General features: G+C 46.2%; 1 protein-coding gene across 2 annotated transcripts; it reads left to right on the forward strand.

Moving 5' to 3' along the window:
- The first annotated feature begins 1480 nt into the window (after positions 1 to 1480).
- On the forward strand, positions 1481 to 27327 carry PHAF1 (phagosome assembly factor 1). Of its 2 annotated transcripts, XM_049864226.1 has the most exons (17): positions 1481 to 1547; positions 1654 to 1773; positions 8064 to 8146; positions 11652 to 11735; positions 15267 to 15310; positions 16811 to 16890; positions 17169 to 17263; positions 17900 to 17997; positions 18069 to 18181; positions 21083 to 21216; positions 21611 to 21694; positions 23476 to 23558; positions 24368 to 24411; positions 24998 to 25041; positions 25164 to 25222; positions 25842 to 25914; positions 26664 to 27327. In XM_049864226.1, exons 2-17 carry the CDS (start codon positions 1710 to 1712, stop codon positions 26748 to 26750), a joined length of 1269 nt encoding a protein of 422 aa, XP_049720183.1. In that variant the 5' UTR covers positions 1481 to 1547; positions 1654 to 1709; the 3' UTR covers positions 26751 to 27327. The 2 variants fall into 2 exon arrangements, with proteins under 2 accessions (XP_049720183.1, XP_049720184.1); XM_049864227.1 differs by lacking the exons at positions 25842 to 25914; positions 26664 to 27327 and adding an exon at positions 25696 to 25835 and having other exon boundaries at positions 1501 to 1773.
- Positions 27328 to 27448: the final 121 nt, after the last annotated feature.

Genomic DNA, 27448 nt, shown 5'->3' on the forward strand with positions numbered 1-27448 from the left:
GTGAGGGGTGAGCTTGGATCAGGTGGACACTTGAGACTATGTTGGCATCTCCTGCCTGGAGGGGAGATAAGAAGGTGGAAGGGATTAGAAGCTGACAAAATGGACACGAAAACAGAGTGGAGGGAGAGAGCGTGCTGTCTCATTAAAAAAAAAAAAGGGAGCATAATTGGGAGTGTGTAGCAAGGTGTATATGGGTTTTTGTGTGAGAGACTGACCTGATTGTAAACTTTCACTTAAAGCGCAATAAAAATTATTTTTTAAAAAATGTATCCTATTATACATACCAGAGTTTAGTTAGCTACTTCCCTACAGATAGACATCTCAGTGACCCAGTTCTGTTGTCTTGGCATATGATGCTGCAGTGGACATCCTTCTCCATGTTTGTTGTAATACCAGTAGCAGTGATTGCAGTTTGATAGATTCCTACCAAGCCAATTTGAGAATTAAGCATGTCACTCCGTCCCTGATAAAAAATCTTCCTCTAGGGGGCAATGTATGGAAAGAACTTGGGTTCTCTGCGTAGGACCAGGGGAACCTTAGGCAACGTTTTTAACCTCTCTGGGCCTATAAAGTGGGTTATAATCTCACTCAGGATTGTTAGTGAGAATTCGAAGAAACTACTATGAAGGCCTGGCACCAGAGAAAGCTTCGCCTGCCTTTTATTTTCAGGGCGCCCCAGGGCTCGGGCCAATAACTCAGGCTGAACCGGCTAGAGGAGTCCTTCCTCCCACTTACAGATGAAAAATTGAGCGCAAAGAGCCCCAGGAGTTTGGCCAACACCATACAACGTTGGGCGGCAAAGCTGTTTTGGCTGCTGCGGGAGACCTCCTTCGGATCTTGGCCCGAGGGGGATGTGTACATTTGGATGGTGTCAGACTGGAGGTCTGGCCAGAGCCACTTCTATTCACACACACACACACACACAGACACACGCACACACATACACACACACTGCACTCGTGCGCTCGAGCACATTCATCACTAGTGTTCAGCTCGATCTGCCTTCCACTGGCGTGGGGAGTCATTCCTCAACAACCAGAAGCAGCGGTAGCCGGCTTCAGTCCCGACCCCAAGTGGAACTCTGCGTGCTTCCTCCCGGCTGGGCCTCAAACGATGCGCCCTCGGGACTCGCCTTTTGGGCCCAGTGAGTGCAGGTGGGACGCTCGAATAGACTGCAAATCGGTGTTACGTGGCCGTGTGGTATATGTTGCGTGGTCTACACATCGTTGTGTAGACGTGTGGAACGTGTGCGCTGTGGTGTACAGATGTGGGACACATGGAGTGTAGTACTCCTCGCTCCTACAGCGCCCGCCCCTCCCGATGCTGCAACGCTGCCTCTCTCAGCCTTTCGCTGCGACCGTCACTGCGGCCTGATCCGGAGCTTGCGCGTGCGCGACTCCGCCTTAGGGCTCCTCCCCCAAAATAGAAATCCCGCCTTAGCCCCGCCCCGTCACGCTTTACGGCCCGGTACGCCACTTTTGCCGCAGTTGCTGCTGCCGCCGCTAGTGCTCCTGTTGCCGCGGCTGCTGCCGGTGAGGTGAAGTGAGGTGAGCTGCGTTGTTGGGTTGGTGCACCCGCCGCCGCCTGGAGAGGAGAACAGGGCCACCGTGGGCTGGCGCGGGGGACGGGTTAGTCGCTGCTTTGTCTTCTCAGCTCCTGTTAGTCTACGTTGCCGCAGGGAGGCCGCCCCGGCCCGGCTAGCCGAGCCAATGCTGGATCTGGAGGTGGTACCTGAACGTTCTCTCGGGAACGAGCAATGGGAATTCACGCTGGGTGAGTTTGGGGTCTTCCCATAGGACCCCATTCCCTGAGCCTTACCTCTCTCCGGGCCCTTGCCTGGGCCGGCCCTTCCTGCCTCTCGTGTCTGCCTGGTACGCCCCTGCGCCTTGCAGCTTCTGTCCGCTTGGCTCTTTGGGCTCTAGGCGCCGGGTGCCGCTTCCAACAGGCCCGACTCGCCATTCAGTCGCCCCAGCCCGGGCCCTGACGCCTTCGCCTCGGGCCTCATCAGAGCTTCTTCTGGGGCGGTGGAACAGTAGTAAGAATAATAGTGCTGACACGCCCCAAACGCTCGGTGCTTGGCCTTGTTTCCTAGAGCCTAATTATCTCAAGTAACCCTCGAGGGTCGGCACGATTGTCATTTTTATTCCAGCCTACAGATTAAATAAAAGTGAGAACTGGCCGACACCACAGTGGGCTGTCTCCTGCTTTTCCGGCCTTAGGTTGTCTTTTTGGAAGGGGAAACCTAGTCTCCGAGCCTATAATCAGCCGGTGTGGATCTGTCAAGGGAGTGGAGGACTTTGCCCCCTCCTCTTTTGAAGTATGGTCAGTGTGTGATATGGTGTAATCCTTAACCCGTACTTTAGCCGTGAGAGTTAAAGGTTGAATGAAATAAGAATTCGTGGGAGGAAACATATTTAGTTTGTACAAAATGCAGTTTCGTCTTTTTTTTTTTTTTTTGGTTTGTTGACCCAGCTTTCCTCCTTCACCCCTCCCCATCCCATCCTCAACGTCACTACTAGTGTGTACAAGGATGTTAGCACTCAGTAACTCCAGTGTGTGTTTACTTTGGTGTTCTAGCACTAGGAAAAGGGGATGGGGAGCAGTGTTGGTGCTACTTGTTTGTTCAGGCCTGAACTTCTGTTACACCAGTGTGGGCTGTGGGACAGTCAGCTGCACTATAGCGCAATATAGCTTATATTCTAATCTAGAAGATTCCTGTTTATGGAGGCAGTGCGGATTGCTAGTAGAGCCTTGCTGGTGCTCAGTGACTCCATGAATTAAACTATATGCCTCCTGCGGGTTGTAAGAGGTAGTTTTATTCAGGGTATCTTAGCCAACTTCTCACATAATTTAAACCACTCCTGTAGGGTTTTTCCCAAAATTTTAACCAGTATGAGAGGTTCCAGCCTCTAGTGAAGCACCTAGAGCTTGAGTTGAGAGGCTGGTGATATCTTTGCCTCCAGGCCCATTAATCACATTGGTGCTGTTTGGCTTCTAGGTAACTTCTTTCCTCCCCGTCCCTTGACAGTTCTGCCTGTGTCTGGACCTCACAGGGCAGGGTGAGAACCACAACCATAGCTTCAAACTTTGCTTGGTGGTGTGACTAGGTTGTGGATCTCGTGGTACAAACATTCAGAGTTCCTTGGCTAAAAATAGTGACTATGATACAGTTGAGACCAGGATTTCCAGAAAACTAGGTGGGAAAGCAGTTTCTCTGCCAAATGTTGTTTTGAGGCCTTAACTCTCACTCCTAACTCTGTCAGTTTCCAGGAATCAAGGGTTTGGGAGTTCTAGCACCCCAAATCAGTGGGAGGAGTATTTCTGTAAATTGGATGCAGAATTGAACTCTGAGGGAAAGTTCATATAGGGACCTGAGTCTTGATGATTCCCTTGTGGGTCTTAAAATCTGCATTTTTAAAGGGTGTCTGCCTGAAAGCTTGTGGTCATTTAACTTGTCATTTTCCATCTCAATCTCTCCTCACGGGCCAACACATCCAAATTGCTGTCAGGTGGTGATAGGTCTAGGAAGTGAATCTGTGCTTCAGAATCATGTTCTTTGGCTAGAGAACCAGGCAGTGCTCACCTCGGGTCACCACAGCTCTGTAAGGTAGATACTACTATCTATTTGCTAGATGAGGAACAGGCTCAGAGAGGTAAAGATGACATACAAAGAGATGAGCAGAGTTCCTCCTTCCCATTGCTCTTGGTGACTGTACGCATGGACCTCGCCAGACGGTTACACAGGAATCAAATTGACTACATCTATGGAAAGAGACGATGGAAAATCTCAATATCATCAGTCAGAATAAGGCCAGGGGCAGACTGCAGATCAGACCATCAGTTGCTCATATGCAAGTTTAAGTTGAAACTGAAGAAAATTAGAACAAGGTGACGAGAGCCAAAGTACGACCTTGAATGTATCCCACCTGAATTTAGAGACCATCTCAAGAATAGATTTGACATGTTGAACACTAATGACTGAAGACCAGAAGAGTTGTAGAATGACATCAAGGACATCGTACGTGAAGAAAGCAAAACATCATTAAAAAGACAGGGAAGAAAGAAAAGACCTAAATGGATGTCAGAAGAGACTCTGAAACTTCCTCTTGAATGTCAGGTAGTTAAAGCAAAAGAAAAAAATGATGAAGTAAAAGAGCTGAACAGATGATTTCAAAGGGCGGCTCGATAGACAAAGTATTATGATGACATGTGCAGAGATGTTTAGATATAAAACCAAAAGTGAAGAACACGCTCAGCATTTTTCAGGCTGAAAGAACTGAAGAAAAAATTCAAGCCTCAAGTTACAATACTGAAGGATTCTACAGGAAAAATATTAAACGACGCAGGAAGCATCAAAAGAAGATGGAAGGAATACACAGAGTCATTACACCAAAAAGAATTAGTTGATGTTCAGCCATTTCAAGAGGTGGCATATGATCAGGAACCAATGGTACTGAATGAAGAAGTCCAAGCTGCTCTGAAGGCATTGGTGAAAACAAGGCTCCAGGAATTGATGGGATATCAATTGAGATGTTTCAACAAACAGATGCAGCGCTGGAGGTGCTCACTCGTCTATGCCAAGAAATATGGAAGACAGCTTCCTGGCCAGCTGATTGGAAGAGATCCATATTTATGCCTATTCCCAAGAAAGGTGATCCAGCCGAATGCAGAAATTATCGAACAATATCGTTAATATCACATGCAAGCAAAATTTTGCTGAAGATTATTCAAAAGTGGCTGCAGCAGTATATCGACAGGAAACTGCCAGAAATTCAAGCTGCATTTAGAAGAGGACGTGGAACCAGGGATATCATTGCTGATGTCAGATGGATCCTGGCTGAAAGCAGAGAATACCAGAAAGATGTCTACCTGTGTTTTATCGACTGTGCTAAGGCATTCGACTGCGTGGACCATAATACTATAGATTACATTGCAGAGAATGGGAATTCCAGAACACTTAATTGTGCTCATGAGGAATCTGTACATGGATCAGGAAGCAATCATTTGAATAGAACAAGGGGATACTGCATGGTTTAAAGTCAGGAAAGGTGTGTGTCAGGGTTGTATCCTTTCACCATGCCTGTTCAATCCATATGCCAAGCAAATAATCCAAGAAGCTGGATTACATGAAGAACGGGGCATCAGGATTGGAGGAAAACTCATTAACAGCCTGTGTTAGGCAGATGACACAAACTTGCTTGCTGAAAGTGAAGAGGACTTGAAGCACTTACTGATGAAGATCAGAGACCACAGCCTTCAGTATGGATTACAACTCAGCATAAAACGAAAATCCTCACAACTGGCCCAATAAGCAGCATCATGATGGAGAAAAGATTGAGGTTGTCAAGGATTTCATTTTACTTGAATCCACAATAAGCACCCATGGAAGCAGCAGTCAAGAAATCAAGACACATTGCCTTGGGCAAATCTGCTGCAAAAGACCTCTCTCTTTAAAGTGTTGAAAAGCAAAGATGTTATCTTGAGGGCTAAGGTGCACCTGATCCAAGCCATGGTGTTTTCAGTAGCCTCGTATGCATGTGAAAGCTGGACAACAAATAAGAAAGACTGAAGAAGAATTGATGCCTTTGAATTGTGGTGTTGGTGAAGAATATTGAATATACCAAGGACTGCCAAAAGAACAAACAAATCTGTCTTAGAGGAAGTACAGCCAGAATGCTCCTTAGAAGCAAAGGTGGCAAGACTACATCTCACATACTTTGGACATGTTATCAGGAGGGATCAGTCACTGGAGAAGGACATCATGCTTGGTAAAGTAGAGGGTCAGTGAAAAAGATGAAGACCCTCGATGAGATGGATTGACACCGTGGTTGCCACAATGGGCACAAGCATAGCAACAATTGTGAGGATGGCGCAGGACCAGGCAGGGTTTTGTTCTTTTGTGCATAGGGTTGCTATGAGTCGAAATTGACTCGACGGCACCTAACAACAGCAACATTGCTCTTCACTTCTGCAGGTGGACCCAGTTTCTACAGATTTCTTTTTCATGATCTGTGTAAATGCAGATTTGGCCCTTGCCATTAACTGCCTGGCATCACAACGGGGAGCTACGTCCAGTTTTTTGGCTATCTTCGTATCCTTAGTGTAATGTTGGGAGATGAAGGAGATGCCAACAACACAGGGACAGGAAAGCCTAGGCCAAGTAGAATCTCTGAGAATGCCACTGATGGTTTGACCAGAGATGGGGTAAAAGCAGTGCAAATTTGCAATCATGTTTTCACTGACACTTAGAGAATGTTTTGGTGTCTAACAGCCTATGGAAGCATGTCTTTAAATTTCTGTTTTTGAAATTAGTCTTAAAAATGCCCAAAGAAGGTAGACACTGGAGAATAACCTTCTCCAAGATTACCTTGTTCCACAGAGACTGAAGGCAGTATGTACCTCTTTGGATTCTGTTTATAAATACTAAAACTTGAATGAGAAATGGTCCTTTGCCCTGAAGAACTTAGTCTAATGGGAGGGAGTTATTACAGAAATAGTTCATTTTGTCATAATCAGGTAGAGGTTGTAGGGTTCTGTGGAAGGAGAGAGGGTACTTAACCCGACCTGTGGGTTTAGGGTGAGCTTCCTGTCAACCCACGGGAGCCTGTAGTCCTATTTCTGGAGCCAGTGAGCACCAACAGGGCCCTACCAGAAGACTGCACTGGAGTTTCTCATCTGCACTGTCTCCACAGACTTAAGTCTTCCAGTCAAGTAAAACAGAATAGTGGGAAAGCTAGATGGTGTGTACAGGGAACTCTAAGCAGTTTGGTCTTATAACTAGAATATTATGTACTGGCAGAAGAAGAAAATAGGTTTCTCATAGTCCCAATTCTGTTTGGTAGTAGCTGTTTAGGACACTGTTGAGGAGTCTCAGGGTTCAGTGGAAAAGAGAATATCTTCTAGTAAAGTCTGTTGTAGGCATGGGTTTAGAAAGAACAATTTGGAGACTGGGTTTGGAAAGATGGGGAAGGAGGAGAAATCTAGAGGTTTCTGACTTGAGTGACCGGGTAGATGGTGGGAGGTGATCTGTCAACTTTTATTTGTCTGTAGATATAGACAGAAAACAGATTGAGATTTGAGTTGGAAACTAGGTGATCGTTTGAATGAGGCATGGGCAGAAGATAGCCTATCATAGAGACATGGGAAGGTTAGAGGTAAAGCTAGAGAGAGTGGTACAGATGGAGACAGAATGGGAGTTCTCAGAGGGGCAGGTTGATCACTATGGTCCATAGTACAGGATCTACATGCTCTACTTAATTGCTTTGTTTCACTCATTCAGTGTTCAGTAGATGTGTATGACCTGCTGTTGTGCCAGGCATGGTGATTGAGTGCCAGAGGTACGGCAGTGAACAAGACAGACAAGGTCCCTACCCTCAATGAGTTTATAGGGGAGACTCTAACAGATAAATAAATGGGATAGGAGACTTTATTAGACAGGGCTGTGAGAAGTGAGGTGCGAGCCAAGGCCTGAAGAATGACAAGGAGCCAGCAATGGGAACAACATCCCAGCAGAGGCCAGAGCTATTGCAGAGGCCTGAGGTGGGAAAGAGATTGATATGTGCTAGAAACAAAGGGAGAGGCAAGGTGAGCAGTAGAAAGAAAGGTAGGTGGAGATGGACATGGTCCAGAATATTCAGGGTCTTTAGGTGATGGCACAGTGTTTGGGTTTTATCCCTCTGAACTGGGGTGCCATTTGAGGGTTATAAACAGTCAAGTAATAAGATCTGATTTGTAAGGCATAAGACTTGTACAGTTTAGAAGACTGACCACACACTCCACATACTTTTTGGGGCGTAGGTTAACTCTGTTAGAGCTGGGACAGCTTTGTATATTCATCTGTATATTTACTCCATTCCCTTAGACAGTCCAGCTATTCCCTTAGCATGCTTGCTGCTTAACCATTCTAGCTCTTACTGCTTATTAAGTTTTATTTACTTATGTATCTGTAGACTTTAGTGGCCCACACCCCTGGCTTTATTGCAGAGACCATTGCCTAGCACAGTAGTAGATGTCAGTAAATGAATGGCCCGAATAACCACACAGATATCCTTGCTTTGTTTCAGGAATGCCTCTGGCTCAGGCAGTAGCCATTCTTCAGAAGCACTGTCGCATCATCAAAAATGTTCAGGTCCTCTACAGTGAGCAGGTGAGTGGCAGCTGATTTGTTTACTGAAATAGCATCCCTAATCAGTGAATCACCTCCAAAGGCTGATGCTCTGGGAGGCTGACAGGCAGGGATTGCTGGGTCATTGTGATCGAATGGGAGAATCTCCAGCACTACTCAGTTACCAAGCACATTTTTTTTGATTCTGAAACTTTTGGTCTGGATAATCTAGTGCTGTCAGGTTAGGAAAAGCAGTAGTAACTGAGCCTGGGTTTTATCTGTGTTTAACTTAGATGCTGGCCCTTAGACAGGGACTTTTCATTGGGAGGTTACCTCAGGATTGTCTCTGGCCTTCTAGGGTGTTTGTCTTTTACTTTTGCGTTTAAAATTATCATTTCTGCGTTATTGATTGCATCAGTTTACATTCAAGATTGTTGCAATCTGTGTCTCTAGCTAGTAGAGCATCCCAGACTTGAAAGGAAGCAGGTATAATATGATCAGCCCTTTAGTGAGAATGATACAGCACTTGAAAATTGCAAGCTGTTTCTTCCCCATTAATTGACATATTATCTTACTCTTTTTTCTCTGTGTTATGGTAATTTCTATTAAACGTTGATCAATTGTGCTAAGAACTAACCCTATGTTATAATGTCGTGTGTACTTACAGAGAGGACGTTTTCTGTAAGTTAAGAGCAGAGAAGGGCTTTCTGAACACCAGAATTTTTTTTTTTAATTGTGGTTTTATAAGTAGAGTTATAGACTATTTTATTGACTTTTAGATATCAGTTTCTTATTATCTCTCTGAAAGAGCAATCTCTCCTCCCCTGAACTCTGAAATCTGCAGTCCGGCCACACAGATCACGTGCTGCCATGTGGAGCAGCCTTTGGTCCCCTACGTGTCACAATTCTTGGAATGGTTTTGACCCTACACAGGCTACAGGATGTCCTCGATGGCTTTTCTGAGACCCTCTGACTACCGGTTTGATAATTTCAGTTTCATTTGTTCCAATTAGTTTCAAATCCTAAAGCGAATGATGGTTTATTTTTGACATGAAGAACGTTGTGGATTGCAGGTGGGTGAGATTTCAGTGGGGCTTTCCAGTCTTGCTTAGACAAAGGGCCAGAGCTTGTCTTTGTTGCCTATCATTCCAACATTTGAGTACAAACAGGTAGTGTTAGCATTAAGCTAATTTTCCCTAACATCTTCTAAGCAGCTGGAACCAGTTGGAAAACATGAGTTTTTGAGTCCAGACCTTGGTTTATATCATTGCTCTTCCTTTCTTAGTCTTGTGTTTTGCGGCAAATTAAAAACCAATCTAGGTATCCTTCTGTTAAATGACTATAAAACCCAAAACAATTGCTGCTGAGTTAATTCTGACTCATGGGGTATAAAGAAAAAAAAAGAAAATTGGGGTATAGTTTCCTAATAATAGAATAATCTTTTAATGAGGATCAAGAGGAGATGATGTTAGAGCTCTGCCCTTTTCTCCTGCCCTCTTCATTTCCTTTCCCATTTGCCTCTTGGCTTCCTATCAAGTGCCGAGAACAGTTTGTCCCCATTAAAAGTTTCAGAAATATCTCCTTGTCTGTAGGCAAATTACACCTTGTAAATTAAATGTGCTTATCAAATAGGTTCCATCTTTCTTAGAGGGAAAAGATGTTAATGACTAGCAGCAAACAGCTTTATTTATTGAACTGTTTAGTATGGAAGACAGCATAGTGCTGGGGTACTGGAAGGGCTGCTTAAACACCACATAGGATGTGCGTATTTTGGTTCTAGAGATATAAAGTACCAATAAAACTTTATGAGGATGATTTGCTTGCTTTCGAAAAATCTTAGCTATATCCTAAATGCAGCAGTGCCAGGGCAAAAATGATCAGATCTTGGGAGTGGAAGGAAATCCAGATCCTACCAGCATTCCTCCAAGCAAGGATCCTGAAAGAAACTAAAATGTTGCTTCATCCTGCTTACCTTCATGGAGTGGCCCTTTCAGAAGTGGAACTTAGTGTTCTGAGTTGAGAAAAGGTGACCTAAGGTCAGGATTCATTAGTCCATTATCTTGCTTGAGACCTAGTGGTTTTAGACATTCATGCAGACCTACTAGAGAATTAACAACATTCTTCTAGTTTTTGCCAGGCATGGTGGTGCCACCTGGCACCACCTAGATACCTAGATCTGCCTTGTGAAGATCAAGGTGGGTAGAGGAGAGCAGATAGTCTGAGCCATTCCCAGAAAGCTCTGAAGAGAATTTCCGCAATGAGGCCCGCACTAGCAGTGGCACCTAAGTTGGCTTCTTGTCCTTCCAACCCATGTTTCTGTCTCTGTCATTCCTTCTGTCTACCTTGAGAAGCTCTATGAAGACATTTCTCTAAACTCTTTGAGCAGCTGTGTGCTAGTTTCAGGAAGGGATGGCATTTTAGGTAGTTAAGTTTTCCTTCTTCTGCTGGGCAGCCTGGCCCAGGGCTGTGGACAGTCTTTAGAAATTGAGACCTTGAATTGATGGCTTTGGACCAGAAGCAATCAAATTAGAGATAAGAGGAAAGAATGTTTTGTGCTGGGTCTTGTGCTTGGTGTTTTCTAACCTACTGTTTCTGACCTCACAACAGCCGTGGGGGGAAGGGATGATGGTATTCTCTTGAAGAAACCAGAGCTCAGAGAAGTTTTGAGAGATTAATTATAAGGTCACCAGCTCACCAGCTCTGTCCACTGCTCTGTGCTGGATCCCCCTCCCCCTAGGATTTAGAAGGGGCATATGTAGAAATGTGGAAACCCCAGTAGCATAGTGGTTAAGTGCTATGGCTGCTAACCATAAGGGTCGGCAGTTCGAATCCACCAGGCACTCCTTGGAAACTCTATGGGGCAGTTCTACTCTATCCTATAGGGTCGCTATGAATCGGAATCGACTCGACGGCACTGGGTTTATAGAGAAATGTAACTCCTTAGAATTTAGAGTTAGGCTCTCAGGAAGAAGCACATGTGATATGGAATGTGGGGATGGGGAGGAAGAGTAATATCTCATGTAAAATCAGATCGAAATTTGGCCTAAAACAGTCAAGAATAAAATGTGTTCCCCACGTATGGCACAAACAGCCTGAGTACGAGTGGATATAGGTTCAGCTGCCATAAAGCAAGCAGTATCTGCTGGGCTTGGATCCTGGGCTAGGCCTTTACACATGACCCGCATTCCTCACCAACTGCTCTGTGGGCTTGACAGCAGTAAACCCATGTTACATGTGTGGATCGTGGAGCTTCAACAGAAAATAGTCATTTAATTTTGGCCCTTTCTTCCAGATATTATTACTCAAAACCTGGAAGGGAGAGGGTCTTTCCAGCCAGTATTATAAAGCAGCAGCTGCAGGCTGGAAGTAAGAGGATACTGTGTATTCAATGTACCTGTTTTTTTCTGGCTTCCAAACCTCATTATTTGGAAGGAGAGAGGGGCTACCTGCACTTAGATATTTCCTGTGTTTTTTATATTGTAAAGCTTTCAGTAGGTGTTACTGAGGAAATAAGTTGTTCAGGATGTGTTTTATTGTTGTTTTGCAGTCTCCTCTCAGCCATGACCTCATCCTTAACCTGACTCAGGACGGGATCAAACTACTGTTTGACGCTTTCAATCAGAGACTTAAGGTATAAATGACAACTAATGTTTCATGTCAAGTTGGACCAGTCTTTATGGAGCCAGTTAACATGAGTGTGGACCTCTTCGATTTAGAGACCATCATAATGCAGGGGCCTAAAACTGTGCCTGTTCCCCTAAAATATGGAGGGTTATCGAGCTGGAAGTGGAGCGGGATAAGGTGTGAAAAGAGGCTGGGAAGGACTTTGGTCCAGGTTCCAAAGGTGGAGGGAAAAGAGTTGAGCATTTTGAAGAGCTGTGGAAAAACAAGGGAGGGGCTAAGTGTAGCTCCCCTGAGTCTGTTTAAACAGTAAAAATGAGGTCTAACTGTAAAATAGGACCAAATGACCTTATAGTCAGGTTTATGTATCTTGGCTTTATGCCATTCTTGTGTCAGACAATATGACCTGGAAGACAGAAAATGGCAACTGTTCTTCCTAAAATGCTGGGACCTGAGAGTTAAAAACACCAGTGATGAGTTTATTCTTTAACCCTTTTGAGGAAATGTAAACAAACAACTTCCTGGTGTGTAGGCTTGTTTTAATTGGCATTAGGTACAATTTGCTAACACTGTTTCACTCCAGGATGTTTTTAATACACCCTATTTACAGATGCCTGAGCCTCACAAATTAGTCACTTGACACCAGACTCATGTTTTAGAGTCACAAGGTTGACTGTGGGCTCTGGGCAGTGGCATGTCCAGGTCCTGGGCAGTGGCATGTCAGAGCTGTCATCTGGTTAGGTTATGGAGTAGCCTTTCCAAAATATTTGGGTACTACCCACTTATCACCCCATCAAAAATCAGCTGCTGAGGAGAGAAGACAGAACATGGAAAAAGAATCTTTACTTGAAATGAGAGCTCCTCTTTCAAGGGATGGTTTTTCAGAAAACAGAGTGCAATGTAAACATTCTTAGCCCCACAACTCCCTTGCCTCTCCTTGTGGACCCAGTGGTCCTGTCTGTACTGGCCAAAAGTTTCATGCTGGGGAAAGGTAGAGGATGGTCTCAATGTGATTTAATCACAAATTTGGGGAGATTAATCTGGTAACATAGAAATGCCTTTACAAGTTGTAATTTGCCTTTGACTTGGTAAACTCACTTTAGGAAACTTGAAAAGATTGGGAGAAAGGTAATGTTGACAAATGCTTTTATAGTGGAGCTTTGTATAGTGAAAAGCTGGAAGTAACCTAACTCAAACGGGCAATAATAAAGGATGGCTAGGCAGCCCATAGAATCACGACATGATGAGGACAATAGCAAACGTCTAGTGAACATTTAGTACATGCTAGCCACATGGCTGCGTGCTTTACATACATTTCCTAGTTTAATCCTGACAAGCAAAGTGAGCAGGTACTTAGCCATATTTACCAGTGAGGCAAGTGAGGGACAGAGGATACATGGTCTGCCTAACGTAAGCTCTTAACCATGTATTCCATGTATTACTATTGTGTGGTGACTGACCACTGAAAATGGGAATGGCTTGGGCCCTCTTGATGGGCATAGGAAATAAATGAGAAATGCTGAAGAAATAGTGAAACACACTGTGTAAAGAATGTGAGGAATGGGAAGTACATTTGAATGGGAAAGGAGATTAACTAGAACCTGACCATTCTGGTCTGCCTTTTGTTAGCTCTGAAGAAGGAGGGACTGGGGCCCTGTCTGAACCTCTGGAGACTGAGGCAAGTGATCCCCCTAGGTGATTGGCTCCAGGCCCAACCTGACCCATCTACCTGGCCCTCCATCCAAGGACTTCAGAATCCACCTCTTCCTGATGCTGTCTCCTAAAGTCCCCTCCCCCAGCCTTCAGAGCCTGAGAGAAATCCCTGTGGAATGAGGTTTCACAGGTTGTAGCCTTTACAGCCACCTGTCTTTTCCTTCCTTATCTTGGCTGTTGTCATGTCTTGTTCCCTCTGGGGAAACCAAGGCCTTCAGGAGCTTGAAGTCTTCCCCATCTGCTTGTCCCTGAGGCTCAGGAAGCTCCATTGGCCAGAATGTGCTAGTTGATTATCCTGGTGACACAAAGGACCCCAAGGTGGTCAGCCCTCTGTGTCCCTTGCTGTCCTAGGAGGCCCTGTGACTAATTCTGGTCCACTGTTACACTATCAAGGAGACAGGGCTGAGACACCTAAGTGTTAGGCTGGGCTGTCAGTAAGTAGATGACAGTGATACAGGAGGAACATCCTCAAGGCCCACCCTCATAGGGTTGGTGGTAGGCAGCCCTTGGAACCATCAGTCAGCATATGGGCAGCAGTCAAGGAGGCAGAATGCCTACCCCTGCTATAAGCAGGGCTTCTTGCTGAAGGTTGAGGCCCCCTGCCTCTCCCTTAGACACCATTGGCCATAGATGCCTGGGCTGCAGGCCTGGTGGACTCCCTGTCAGGCTTCCGAAGTGGGTACTGGCTGTCTTCAGAATCACAACTATTCCCCTACCCTTTCTTGCAGTGTGATCCTTTCCAGCAAGTAGGATCAGGACAGCTGCATAATGGTCAAGAGGTTTCCAACTTGTGGTTCAGTGTATGGTCTCTAAAAAGTTAAGGACAGGGTGAGACTACTATGGCCAGGAGTAAACTACCATGTTCTGGTTTCTATGGCAATGCCAAATGCTCTGGCACCCAGGTGTCCCTACAGTATCTTCCAGGATTAGGCCAGATTAGTAGGACTGGCAGGACAAACAGACACTGAGCCAGCTCTACTTGTGCTTCCTCAGTGAGGGCCAAACCTCCCAGCTAGAGGCTAGTAGATGGTGCCCCGGGCCCTAGCCAGCCATACTACTGGCTGCCGAGCCCTTGGCACCATAGCACAGAGGACCTCATAGTGCTCATTATTTGACACCATTGATTGCTGAGTGTTCAGTGCCTTTTCCTCTGTCTCTGCCCTGAGTTTTTGGCATTTCATCTGAGGCTGAACCCATTAAAGAACAAACTGACCAAGAGGATTTCCAAGTTCAACCAAATGTTCTTCATGAGAGACATAACTGAATACTGTCACACTTGTCCTGTAATATGTAATGTAATATGACCTGTTTTCTAGCAGGATATCTCCCCCTCCCCCTATCTTTTTGTTTTGTAAACCACAGTATTTTGGAGTTATATTTTAAAATGGCTTGATTTGGGCTTTTATAATGCACTAAGGTATGGGATAGAGAGAGGGTGGCTCAGTGTCCAAAGTATACCCTAAACAAGCTAGCTAGATGAATTTGTTTTTCTGGAGTGTGTCATTGTCCTATTGAGGGGTATGCTGCCTTCCTTGGTATGGCCCAGCGGTGGATCAGGGTAAGGGCCTTGCCTTAGGGCATCCACAGACGTCTGTTGCGCAGGCCACTAGAGGAAGGGGTGGTAGTTATGGTAATTGCGTGGTATGTGTTTTTTCCTCTAATTTTCAAATTAGAACAAAAGATGATGTTCAGTGGTTCAGGAGAATTTCAGCTAGTGATACTTTTTTTTTTTTACTCTATAAATTTTTTTTTTTTTTAAATATTTTTCAGTCTCATCTTACCAACTTCAGAGCATTAATAACTCTTAAACATTTGGGTTTATTTTTAGGTGATCGAAGTATATGACTTGACTAAAGTAAAGTTAAAATATTGGTAAGTTTTCTCCCCGCTGCTATATGTCACACTTGGTATAGATGAGTTTTACCTTGTACACTCAGTAAGTCAGTAACGGATTCCCATCTGCAGTCGCCCAGGTGCCATGATTTCTTGAGACACCCTCCAAGCCTGGGGAAAAGAATTAAACCTCTTTAATAACGTGCTGTGCGTTAAACACTTAACACGTGTTATCTTACTTAATCTCCACAACGAAACAGGACCTGCACTCAAAGGCAGCTGTCTCCTGCCCTCTCCTGCAAAGCCTCTCTTAGCACCTGTCTTCGTGAGCAAGAGATGGGTCTGACTCCAAAACCTTTCTAAAGACGCCATCATGTTGGTGCACAAATATTTGAGCCTTGATTCTGGCAAGGCACTCTGAGACATCTAGAATACCCTTTTCTTTGGTCCTCCTTAACAGGCTGCTCCTTTCCTTTGTGAAGATGTGATCAGGGCCCAACTCCCAGGACACGCCTAAGCAGCACCTGCTGATGGAGGAGTGAATGAGCAAATGTATAAAAGCACTGGCCCCTGCAGATTTTAAGTGTCTTTTAGTCTTTCTTGGGGCTTCATACTTCAAGGTCTGGCTTCTCTTCTCTACCCTCTTTTTTAAAGAGTCAGTGGTGGGTAAGAATGACGGGTCTAGAGTCACATTGCCCTAGGTTTGAATTGTAGCTCCATCACTTATTACCTCTGTGACCTAGGCAAAGTCACTTAACCGCTTTGAGCTTGTTCTCTCATCAGAGAAATGAAGCCAGTACTGTGGCTGCTGGGTTGTTGTGAGGATTAAATGAGATAATGCTGGTAAAGTATATAGCATAGTGCCTGGTAAAATAGAGGCATTCCATAAATTATACTACTAATTTAAAAAAAAAAATTATTTTTACGCTGCCTCCTTAAAGTCATAAGTTCCTTGTCTTCATGTTCGTCATCTCAAATCAAGAGAAAATAAACTTCTCTTTACCGTCAGGCTCACCTCAGTTTTTTTGTACTTGCATGGAATCCATCTCTCTCCCCCACCCAGCCTATGGGTACCTGCTGTTCTACCTGTCACGGAGACAGGTTGCCTTGCTTGGATAACACCCTTTCTCTTAAGATATGTCAATTTCTTTTCTAAGAAAATTCCTTTTCAATTCGAACTACTAAGGTGCATCTGGAAGAACACACCAACCATGTCTTTCTCTGGCCATTCTTTGTTGTAGTCTGAATGCCATACTGAGTTTGGGAATGCCATGGGGCTGAGACCAGCTTTTCTTTGTTTCTGGACTATGTCTGTTGTCCACAAGTATCTTGGGAGGCCCAGAGGATCAACTCTGTATATCAGCCTCACAAGAATTGACCATTTTCTGACCTCATTAATTCTCTCTTATTTAAAAGTTCTTTAATTAAACTTTTACTTTGAGATCATTGTTTTAAGAATAACTCTTCCAGCCACAGTTACCCGTGATCTGTAAGCCCATCATGTGAAGCCTGGTATTAAAAAGAGCCTTTGTTTTTCAGTGGAGTGCATTTTAACTCTCAGGCCATAGCGCCCACCATTGAGCAGATTGACCAGTCTTTTGGCGCAACCCATCCAGGAGGTAAGCTAAGTCCATCTGATTCTTCTGGTCATCAGTGGCAGCCTGCAGTGATAAACCTGACAAGTGGCACCATCCCAGCCCCACCCCTGAACCCAAGTTCCCATAGGGTTTGGGTACTTGGGTATAAAGGAAAGCTCCTCTCACTGGCCTAATAGGTCAGTTCAGAAATGAGACTCAAGGAAGATGTTGCCAGTCATTACTCCCTGCCAGGCTGGTTTATGTTAGCAACTTCAGATGCCAGTCAACCATGTCTTTTTTCCACCTTCCCACTCCCACAGTGTACAACTCTGCTGAGCAGCTCTTCCACCTCAACTTCAGAGGACTGTCTTTCTCTTTTCAGTTAGACTCATGGACCGAGGCTCCCAAGTACGAGGTTAGCCCTTCCCTTCCTCCTGGTATTTGTTTACCCAGTGCCCAGGTAGTATGGGTCAGCAGACAGTGCCCTGGGGCAGGCAGGATAGGTGCCCTTTCTTTGGTTTCCTTGTCTTTGATCTCTTCAGGGGCCAGTGGGCAGGATAGGGGTGGTGGAGGAAGAACAAAGCCCAGGCTGACAATCCCAAGAAGAGGGTACTTCCTTCTGCAGAGTGAGTGAGGGCAGGCTCACTTCTCAGAGATCAGTCCACTCCTACTTTGCTTTAAATCTCCTGGTCACTGTGTACTTTTCTCAGTGGCCTAGAATTTGAGAGGTTTTATCCTCTGGATTTTCAGTTATCTGTTGGCAGTGTTTCATTCATCCTTAGGCAACAACACCCTGAGGGTTAGGAAAATGAGAGATTTTCATAAGGCTTACATCTTATTAAAGGAGGCATTCCTACAACTTGCCCTGATGAAGGAAAGAAAAGCTAAGTAGAATTAAAGGTGAACTTGGCATGGCTGGGGTGGGTTTATTGACCTGGGGCTAGGTTTGACCTGGCCAGTTCTTAAAGACTGTGAGTGCTGGGGAGGTCCAGTGCATGACTTATATGACCAGCAGTGTGCCCTTAGTAAAGTTCTTGCCATGTGTTTACAGCCCAATTTTGCCCATGGCCTAGCTTCTCTTCAGATTCCCCACGGAGCGACTGTGAAACGAATGTACATCTATAGTGGAAACAGCCTGCAGGATACCAAGTAAGTGGGGGAGTTCATGGGTTTCCTGGGACAGGAGGCAAAGCCTCTGCTCATTCTGTGCCTGCCCCCAGGGCTCCTGTGATGCCCCTGAGCTGTTTCCTGGGCAACGTGTATGCTGAGAGTGTAGATGTTCTTCGAGATGGAACTGGACCCTCAGGTTTACGACTTCGCCTCCTTGCCGCAGGTCAGTTACTGACTTTGAGGTAGAAGGTTCCCATTACACCCATGTTGAGAAATTCTAAAATCCCACACGTTTAGAGATATAATTGGTAGGAGGCAAATGGTGCAGATGTTTGTAATTAAAGCTTTCATTTAAATTTGTGAAGGGATAGGATGTAGTCTTACCATTAGCAGATGTAAATATACTACAGTTAACAATGCTTCTGTCAGCATACGCGTAACCCTATGTATGCTGGGTGCTTACGTAATTTTGCAGTGGTTCCCAGGCTATTTCCTGGAGATCTATCATGTGGGCTGCAGTACTGTCCGCTCTCCCCTTTTCCACCCTTAATGCCGAGTTCTCAGAGTAGGCGGGCAGGGGGACTTGTTGAATGGTGGTTTGGCCACACTTTGCTGGCCATGAACAAGAAAGTGTTGCTGCCTACAGTAGCTGATCTCTCCAGATCCATGCCTCATGTTGTGGTTTTCTCCTGCCTGGAGAAATCCCACCTGTTTTGGGCTTCAGGCTGTACTTAATAAGACAGGGGTCTCCAGTGGGGTGTTGCCTGTGTAAAATCAGAGCTGCCACACCCTCATGGAGCTCATAGTCTAGCTGACGTTTGTTTATAAGTTGGAGTCTTGCATCAGTTTCTGGAGCATCAGGTCTTAACTATTAAGAATTTGATCTATAAACTGGGAACTCACTGCCCTGAACAATAAGACAGTTAATGACCTCCAGGTTTAAAATGTAGTTTTCTAAGCAAGGCACAGTACCAGCTACTTAAAAGAGTGTTACACTTGAAATGTGGCAGTGAGGTCAAATGATTTAGTGGCTGTCGTCTCAGAGGAGGATTACTGCTTGAAATAGGCACCTTTGTGTCTAGGGTAGTCAAGGATCGAGGCAGTTAGTCATCACAGGTGACAGCAGGAGAAGTGAGGGTCTCAGCCAGTTCTAGCTGCACTCTGGGCAGCACACTTGTAGCAGTCTCACCTCTCACTGCTCAGTCAGTGGAAAAAACATTTTGTCTGTTAAGTCAGGACCTCACAGTAATTGTATTACTCCCTGAGAGCTTCCCTTGGGCAAGCAGGTGGGTCGTTTGTCTCAACCAACCCATTTCTCACATCTCTTTCCTTAATGGAGTGTGACTAGAGTGATGTTTTTAACATGGGAAGTCAGCTCAGCTGTCTCAATTCCAACAATAATTTATAGGAAGATCCATTCCAGGGTACCAGAAACTAAAAAGTAGTCTCTTAAACCTGAGGTAATTTAACCTGAGTAGGCTTCAGGCAGAGTAAGACAAGAGACTCACCTGTGAAGAGTCCCTTCCCTGGAAACATTCTCAAGTATCTGGTACTTAGAGAAATGTAGCAAGCCAGTGGAGACTCTCGGCCCACAACCCAGCTTGACAAGACTTTTGGTGAGGTTTGTAGGTCACCCAGCCTTACCTAGGCTGTGTGATTTATGGACAGAAGATAAATGCAGACCATGGTTTTCCCAGGACCCAGTTAATTTAAACACCAGCCTTTATTTGCTACTCAGTGTATGTACTGAGACTAGAGACTGAAGCTCTCTCGGGTTAGTTGGGGAGCTCAGTACCTAGTTATTTCAGATTCTGGATCCCTGGAGTCTTAGAGGAACCCTGGTAGTACAGTGGTTAAGCACTAGGCTGCTAACCAGAAGATCAGTGGTTCAAACCCACCAGCCAATCCATGGGAGAAAGATGTGGCAGTCTGCTTATGTAAAGGTTTACGGCCTTGGAAACCATATGGGGCATGTCTGCTCTGTCCTATGGGGTCGCTATGAGTCAGAATCGACGGTAGTAGCTTTGGTGTTTTTGGTTTTGGAGTCTCTGTACATAGCAAATGGACTGTTGTACATGAAAGAGCTTTGACAACAAAAAAGCCCTATTCAAAGTAAAGTGAATTCAGAGATTATGATGGTACCAGGAATTATAGTCCTCTGATTCTTGCTCTTTTTTTTTTTTTTAATTTTGAGCAAAATACTTTGTCTCTTCATCCACAGAAGGAGGCTATTTTGCTATTGCTGTGCCTGTTTCATAACCACTTCAACATTCTATTGCTGTGCCTGTTTCATAACCACTTCAACATTTGTGTGTGAGAGAGAGAGACAGAAGGTTAACTGGAAGTATCTCTGAAATGTGTTAGAGAAAGGGTTTAACGAGTCTTCCCAAAGAAGAAACTTTGGGCAAATCAAATGGGGTTTTGTTTTGTTTCATTTCTTCACCTTCCTGGTTTGTCTCTTTTGAGTTTAAGTGCGTCTTATCTGGGTTGGAAGGCTCTGTCAAGTATGTGTGTAGAAGTGGGAAGTGAGTTAATGGGGGCTTCACTCTTGGCCCTTTACAGAGTGGTCCTGTAGGTTCAGTCTCCATGCAGCTGGGGGTTACACTGAAGAAGTCTGCATATCTCTAGCACCTTCCCTCTAAGCCTTCCTGTTCAGATCCCTTCTAAAACGAAGTGTTCATTCCCTGGTTTCTTTTAAAAGGTATTGATGATCTTGGAGGACAGGTATAACTGGAAACAGACTTGTGAACTTCAGGAAGAAGGAAGTAAAAATTGTTGTATAATAAACTACCTCTTAACATAAATCCCTGTATCTCATCAGAACCTGAAAATTGTCAAGAGATAATAGAACCCCATTATATACTTCCATAGCACTTTATCTTATCACAGTTGTGTGATATTTTGGTTGTGATCTTTATCACACCATATTCTCCGTGTGGCCAGGGACTCCACCTGTTCAGAGTCTGGAGCCCTGGTGACTGGGTGTTTCTGCTTGCATACCAGCCTCAGCCAGACTGGTAATGCAGCAGGCAACCAGTGGCCTCTCCAGAGCCTCTAAGTCCCTGGGCTGCTGGGTCTCAGACTATGCTCAGGAACCTGACCACCTTTCCCTTGTTTGCTACAGGTTGTGGACCTAGCCTCTTGGCAGATGCCAAGATGCGAGTATTTGAACGTTCAGTGTATTTTGGTGATTCCTGCCAAGATGTTCTCAGCATGCTTGGCTCTCCACACAAGGTCTTCTATAAGTCAGAAGACAAGGTAGGGAAATGTGATTATAGAATGAATAGGCAATGTCTCTATTTATTTTTTAAATCAACATTAATTTTGAGTAAATATAAACTATTTGCTGTTTCCCCTTAGAATCTGTTTTATTTAAAGCTGATGGAGAAGTATCAGGCAGGTCAAACTCCCCTGTCTTTGTCCTTGTCCATACAGCCTACCTTTTCCTGGAGACCAGGGCCCAGCCCACAGTCAGACACAGCTGGCCCTCTCTTCCTCCTAGATTCATTAGCACCAGCAGTTGGGACTCCCTACACTCTTGCCTACCCAGCAGCTTAATGGTATACAAGGAACACAGTTTGTAAACTTCTGGTTAATCTAAGAGCTGTATTAAGGGGTTGAATTTTAATTCATTGTTATTTTTTCCCAACAGATGAAAATTCATTCTCCTTCCCCTCATAAGCAAGTTCCATCCAAGTGCAATGACTACTTTTTTAACTACTTTACTCTCGGGGTGGTAAGTTTTGATACCTTAGAGAAGCATTCCATTTCTGTGGATGTGGACATGTGTCAGGTGGGCAGTGTTCCTGTACACACCTGTGTGCACACATGCAGCTGCATGTGTGCCCAGGGCATCAGGGAGCCTAGCTGCAGCTGGCTTCGCACAGTGTTGTCTCGCATAGACAGTGATACCCAAAGGTAGACCTTCCCTGCCACAAAGGTAGCTCCCTGGTGTGCCTCAACTCCTGTTGTTAGAGAAGCATCTCTGTAGATAGAGGCTGTAGAAATCATGGAGCCTAAGATGTATTGGGAGCGGCACTTCTGTAGAGCATAGGACCCTACCCTGGAGTCACAAAACTGGGAGGATGGGATAGAAAATGATACTGGTGAGGAGTGAGCTTCTTGGATCAAGTAGACACATGAGACTATGTGGACAGTTTCTGTCTAGAGGGGAGATGAGAAGGCAGAGGGGGACAGAAACTGGCTGAACGGACATGGAAATAGAGGGTGGAGGGGAGTGTGCTGTCTCATTAGGGGGAGAGCAACTAGGAGTATATAGCAAGGTGTATATAAATTTTTGTATGAGAGACTGACTTGATTTGTTAACTTTCACTTAAAGTACAATAAAAAAGAAGAAAAGGAAGGCTCAGAGACAATGAGAGCGTGCTTATCTTTTTTTAGGGGGTCACTCCAGAGGCAGCTCCGTGCTCTGACTTAGGGTGCTAGGTGGAGCTGGTAGCCATCACCAGGGCTCACAGTCCAGCTGGTGGATAGGATGCAGGTATGAGAAACAATGTGTATACACTGCACCAATGAGATACATTTCAGGGCAAGGCTGGCCTGGATCTTGGGTCTTTTAGCCTTTGAACCTATGGGGATCCTGAGACAGAGTACTTTGGTGATATAAAGGGGCATCAAAGTACTCTGAGGCAGAAAGGTGAGGCCATGTCTGCCCATGTGGGAAAAACGGAGCAGAAGCCAGATGGATGGTATCTCCAGGAGTCGTGGGGGAGCCACAGTGGGATTGTATGCTCTTGCGTGTAGGATGGTGGTGGGAGAGAATGGTGCTCTGCGAAGTGGACCTCTGTGTTTGAGGGCCAGTAATGATAGGTGGCAGGCAAGAGAGAGAGACAGGACCTACCTTAACAGGACTTAGTGTGGGTGTTGGAACGGGGGTAGGGTCAGAGATAGCCTTCGGGTCACAGGCCTGAACAGCCTGGCAGGATATAAAGCTGGGAAGGGCTTGGAGGGCAAAAGGAAGTATTCAGTAGGCAGCATTAAATCCAGGTGTGAGTCCTGGTGAGAGGTCAGGCTGGAACTCTAGTTCTAGTGGTTGCCCACCCCCACAAAAAGGGTATAATGGAAGCCGGGCCAGCCATGACATCAGAATAGCCAAGTACCTTGAGCCCCTCAAGAGTCAGGTGACACCTGAATCTTCTTGGTAGCCTTTAAGCCACAATCTGTGTTCAGTTGGCTATATTGTAGCAGGTACTTGGTGGGGAATTTCTCCCTACCGTGTTTTAGTCCCAAGCAGTGGGTGCTGTAGCCACCTGTGCCTTCCAGCTCTAGTGGTTCAAGGTTTAGGGTGGGGTGCCTATAGATGGCTGAGTCCCCTTACTGAAGATGTGTAGTAAAAGCTACTTGACCTCAGCTGTCCCTTTGACTGTTCTTTGGGAGGAAGTGATTGTCCCCAGGCATCCCCATTGTGGAGTGGGCATCCCCAAGTTGGACATTGGAAAGGCCCCTGCCCTGCTTCAGTAATGTTCCCTACTTGATCACCCTTGTTTTCTGCCCTAGGACATCCTCTTTGATGCGAATACACACAAAGTGAAGAAGTTTGTCTTACATACCAATTACCCTGGGCATTATAATTTTAACATGTGAGTATACCTTTCCTGACCCTCCAAGAAGTAAAAACCCCAGGAAAGAGAGCTTGTGGCTTTGAGTATTCACTAAATAATTATTCTATACCTAAATTCTTCCTGTTTCATGGGAAAGGAACCTCTTTTACTGAGTACTTGTTGTGACCCTGGCACATTGCCCAGTGCCTTATATTCTACAAATGGGGAAGTAAGTCCAGAAGGCTTGTGTCTTATCCTGGATGATAAAGTCTTCAGACCCTGGGGCCAGGTCCATTTCTTTTTTTTTTTAATGTCTCTTTTTTTTTTTTTTTTCTTTATTGTACTTTAGATGAAGGTTTACAGAACTAATTTCTTATCAAAGAGTTAGTACACACATTGTTCTGTGACACTGGTTAACAACCCCATGGCATGTCAGCGCTCTCCCTTCTCAACCTTGGGTTCCCTATTACCAGCTTTCCTGTTCCCTCCTGCCTTCCAGTCCCTGCCTCAGGGCTGGTGTGCCCCTTTAGTCTTGTTTTGTTCCATGGGCATGTTCAGTCTTTGGCTGAAGGATGAACCTCAGGAGTCACCTCTTTACTGAGCTAAAAGGGTCCAAGGGAGCATACTCTAAGGATTTCTCCAGTCTCTGTCAGGGCCAGGCGCATTTCTGTTTGCCTTCAGTGCCTAAATCTGGCGTTCCCCAGTGAACGCTGTCATGGGCCCGGAGGCAGGGCTTTGGGCAGGCATGTTCATCTGGTTCTGTTTTTCCATGGTGGGAAGTTGGGGTGTAGGGGTCATCAGGGTTCCCAGGAAGCCTAGCCCTTACTCCGTCTGTCTTCTCTCTCTAGTTACCACCGCTGTGAGTTCAAAATCCCACTAGCCATAAAGAAAGGTGAGTAGTAGATGCCCTCACGGGAAAGAAGGGGTTTTGGAGTCAGTCTATCACTACAGGAAGGGAGAAAGATCCAAGCGGAGAGGGTGGTAGTGGTTGGCTTGTTGAGCCTTGCCCACCTACTTCTGCCCATAGCTTTAGCTCCTCTGAGTTGAGCTCCTTGTTCTTAGCCTGTAGTCTCCTGGAGGCCTTAAAAGTCTTTTCCTCAAATTAAAAAACTGTTTATAAGTCTTTTTCTATCACCATGGGATTGCGGGCTCTGGCAGGAAGAGTTTACTATCCACAGATAATCATCCAGGTGCCCCTAGCCCGTCCTTAGTGCCTGCCAGCCTTGTGACGGCTCCCATTGCCACTTGGTGTGGGCCACACCTATTGACCTCGCTCACTCCTCTACCTCTTCCACACTGGAGCTCTTAGCCAGCCTGTCTGCCCTCCCTTTGTGCTCCAAGCTCAATGCAAATGTTGGCCAGGTCTGGATTCTGCCGAGGGCTGGGGCCACAGGTGGTGCTGAGCCATCTACTTGAACAAGTGTGGAATTGAATCCTGGCTGGGCCAGCTATCAACTGCCTGATAATTCTCTTTTCAGAAAACGCAGATGGTCAGACAGAAACATGCACGACCTATAGCAAGGTGAGTTACTACCCTCCGCCCTGACCTGGTGCGCGAATGAGGTGGGTGTGGGCCTTACAGTGGTCATAGGCTTGTTCAGGTCCCTGCTAACCTCCTGCTGCTGCTCACCGTTCCTCTTACAGTGGGACAACATCCAGGAGCTCCTGGGCCACCCTGTGGAGAAGCCTGTGGTCCTGCACAGGTGAGTGGGAGGTTGCTGTTTCTTACCACCCCATCCTGCTCCTCACAGCCCAGGGGAGCCCAGCAGTGGGTACTGCTTACAAATTACAGAAATTGCTGGTGCTGCCACAAACATATTTCCTGTCCCACCCTGCACGTTGGGCCTGGGCTGACTATTCTGCATGTTTACCTATGACGGGTTATCTCCCCCCCTTACCTTCAGGGATGGAAGCCCCCTTACCCCTAGCTATGATTTAAGGGGTGGGTCGGGAGGTTTTGGCTGGCTGGCCTGGACTTTTGTCCCCTTCAGGACTGCTACCTGCTAGTCCCATTTCTGATTGCCATGCTGCCTGAAGCTCTCTTGTACTTGAAAAGGCCTTCTCTCCTGACTTCTCACCACCCCAGTCCCATTCCATGATAATTTTCTGTGCTGACACTCTGTGCCAGGTTAGACTGTATAGGATTCAGAGCTGAGTGAAGCCACTTCCTTCCTAGGACCTCGAGGGCCTGTGTGGGAGAATGACATATACTAACAGCCACAAGAGACCACTGGTCAAGAGCCCCCATCCCAAAAGGGACTGGATGCCTGGCCTAGCCTCGCCTCCTTCTGCCCCCTCTAATTCTGGCTTCTCCGGCCTCAGGTCATCCTCCCCAAACAACACCAACCCCTTTGGCTCCACCTTCTGCTTTGGTCTTCAGCGGATGATCTTTGAGGTAAGCCCTGAGACCCGAGAGAGAGCCTGCCTGAGGGGTCAGTGGTCATAGCAGGGACAGGCAAGTGATTGAGGGAGATTGAGAAGGGCCTAAGTGCCATGCTGGGCAGGTTAATCCTGCTTTAGCAACCCTGTCTGCTGAGAAGCTGGCCTGTGCATTTATCAGTGAGGGTTCAGAAATGGTGTTGGGGAAATTCAGGGTCTAAAGGCTGAAGCACCAGTCTGTATCCAAGAAGAGAGGTAACAGGAATTCCATGTTTATATCTGAAAACATGGGTGCAGCAGGGAAGGGAACCACAGGGCAAGTGGGGCTCAGCCCAGGGTGTTAGGGGCTTTGGAGTGCCATGTGAATGAAGATACTGTGGCTAAGTGACTGTGGAGGCCTCACCGGCTTGGAATAAGAATGGGCTGCCCCTGTTTTCCCTTGTGGATGTCATACCTTCTTCAGCAGGCTCTTAGCCATTCCAGAAGGGCTGGACAAGTGGGTGTGGTGAAGGGTATGTATCCCACGAGGAACAGGCAAAGACCTTGAGGACAGAGGTGGCCCGTAGCATAAGTTAGAGGTGTTGACATTTGGGAAGCTCAGCCCTGTGTGCAGCTATGTTGCATGCACGATCCCCAGCCCCATATGTAGGCCTGCCTCAGGTCTGTTCTCTAGAGTCATAGTTCCAGTGCTGATCCCACTGGTGGTTTTGGGGCATGGACTCCTGCCACCTTCCCCCACAACCCACTGTCCTTTTCTCACACCAGGTCATGCAGAACAACCACATTGCCTCAGTGACCCTCTATGGCCCCCCCAGGCCTGGTGCCCACCTGAGAACAGCAGAGCTTTCCTAGGGACACCACCACACATGCTGCTGCCCCGTGGAACTGTACACCATATCCTACACAGTGGCCACGAGTGCCACCCTGTGGGATTTCTTGGACACCTGGCCAGTGTTGAAGGGCTGTTGTGATGTTCTGAGGGGGGGCTTGGCCATGGTGCTCTGCAGCGGGAGGAGGGTCCAGATTATTCCTCTGTCCATCCTCAGCCTATGGGCACCAACCAGCAGAGGACACGGACTGCCAAGAGAAGCACAAACTCTGAGCCCTGATACCTGGACCCAGGAGCTCTCGACCAACACACGAGGAGGCAGGGTTCTGTCAACCCTGTCCCACACACACTGGGAAAACTTGGGCTCTTTCTGTGGCTGAGGACACAGACATCCTGGACGAAGATAAGGAGTCTTGCCTTTCGCCACACCTTGCCACGTGACCCTTACAGCAAGCAGGTAGCATGTCCGTAGTACTTGGTTGTGACATTTGCACTACATCCACTTCAGTTACTTGGTGAGCTGGCTGTGGCCCATCTGGCCCGCCTGCCCTTCCCTGTTCTTTTCTTGCACGAGCTCCCTGCCAAGCCCAGTAGGTACCCCCAAATGGTTGAAACACAGCCTCCAGGAACATACCCAGGCTGGGTCTCCTCCCCTCTCGGAGCCAGCCTTCAGAGTCACCTTTGCCCCTGGTCTGCCCCAACCTGGCTGACAGGGCTGTAT

Source organism: Elephas maximus, chromosome 21 (genome assembly GCF_024166365.1).
Source record: "Elephas maximus indicus isolate mEleMax1 chromosome 21, mEleMax1 primary haplotype, whole genome shotgun sequence".
NCBI lineage: Eukaryota > Metazoa > Chordata > Mammalia > Proboscidea > Elephantidae > Elephas > Elephas maximus.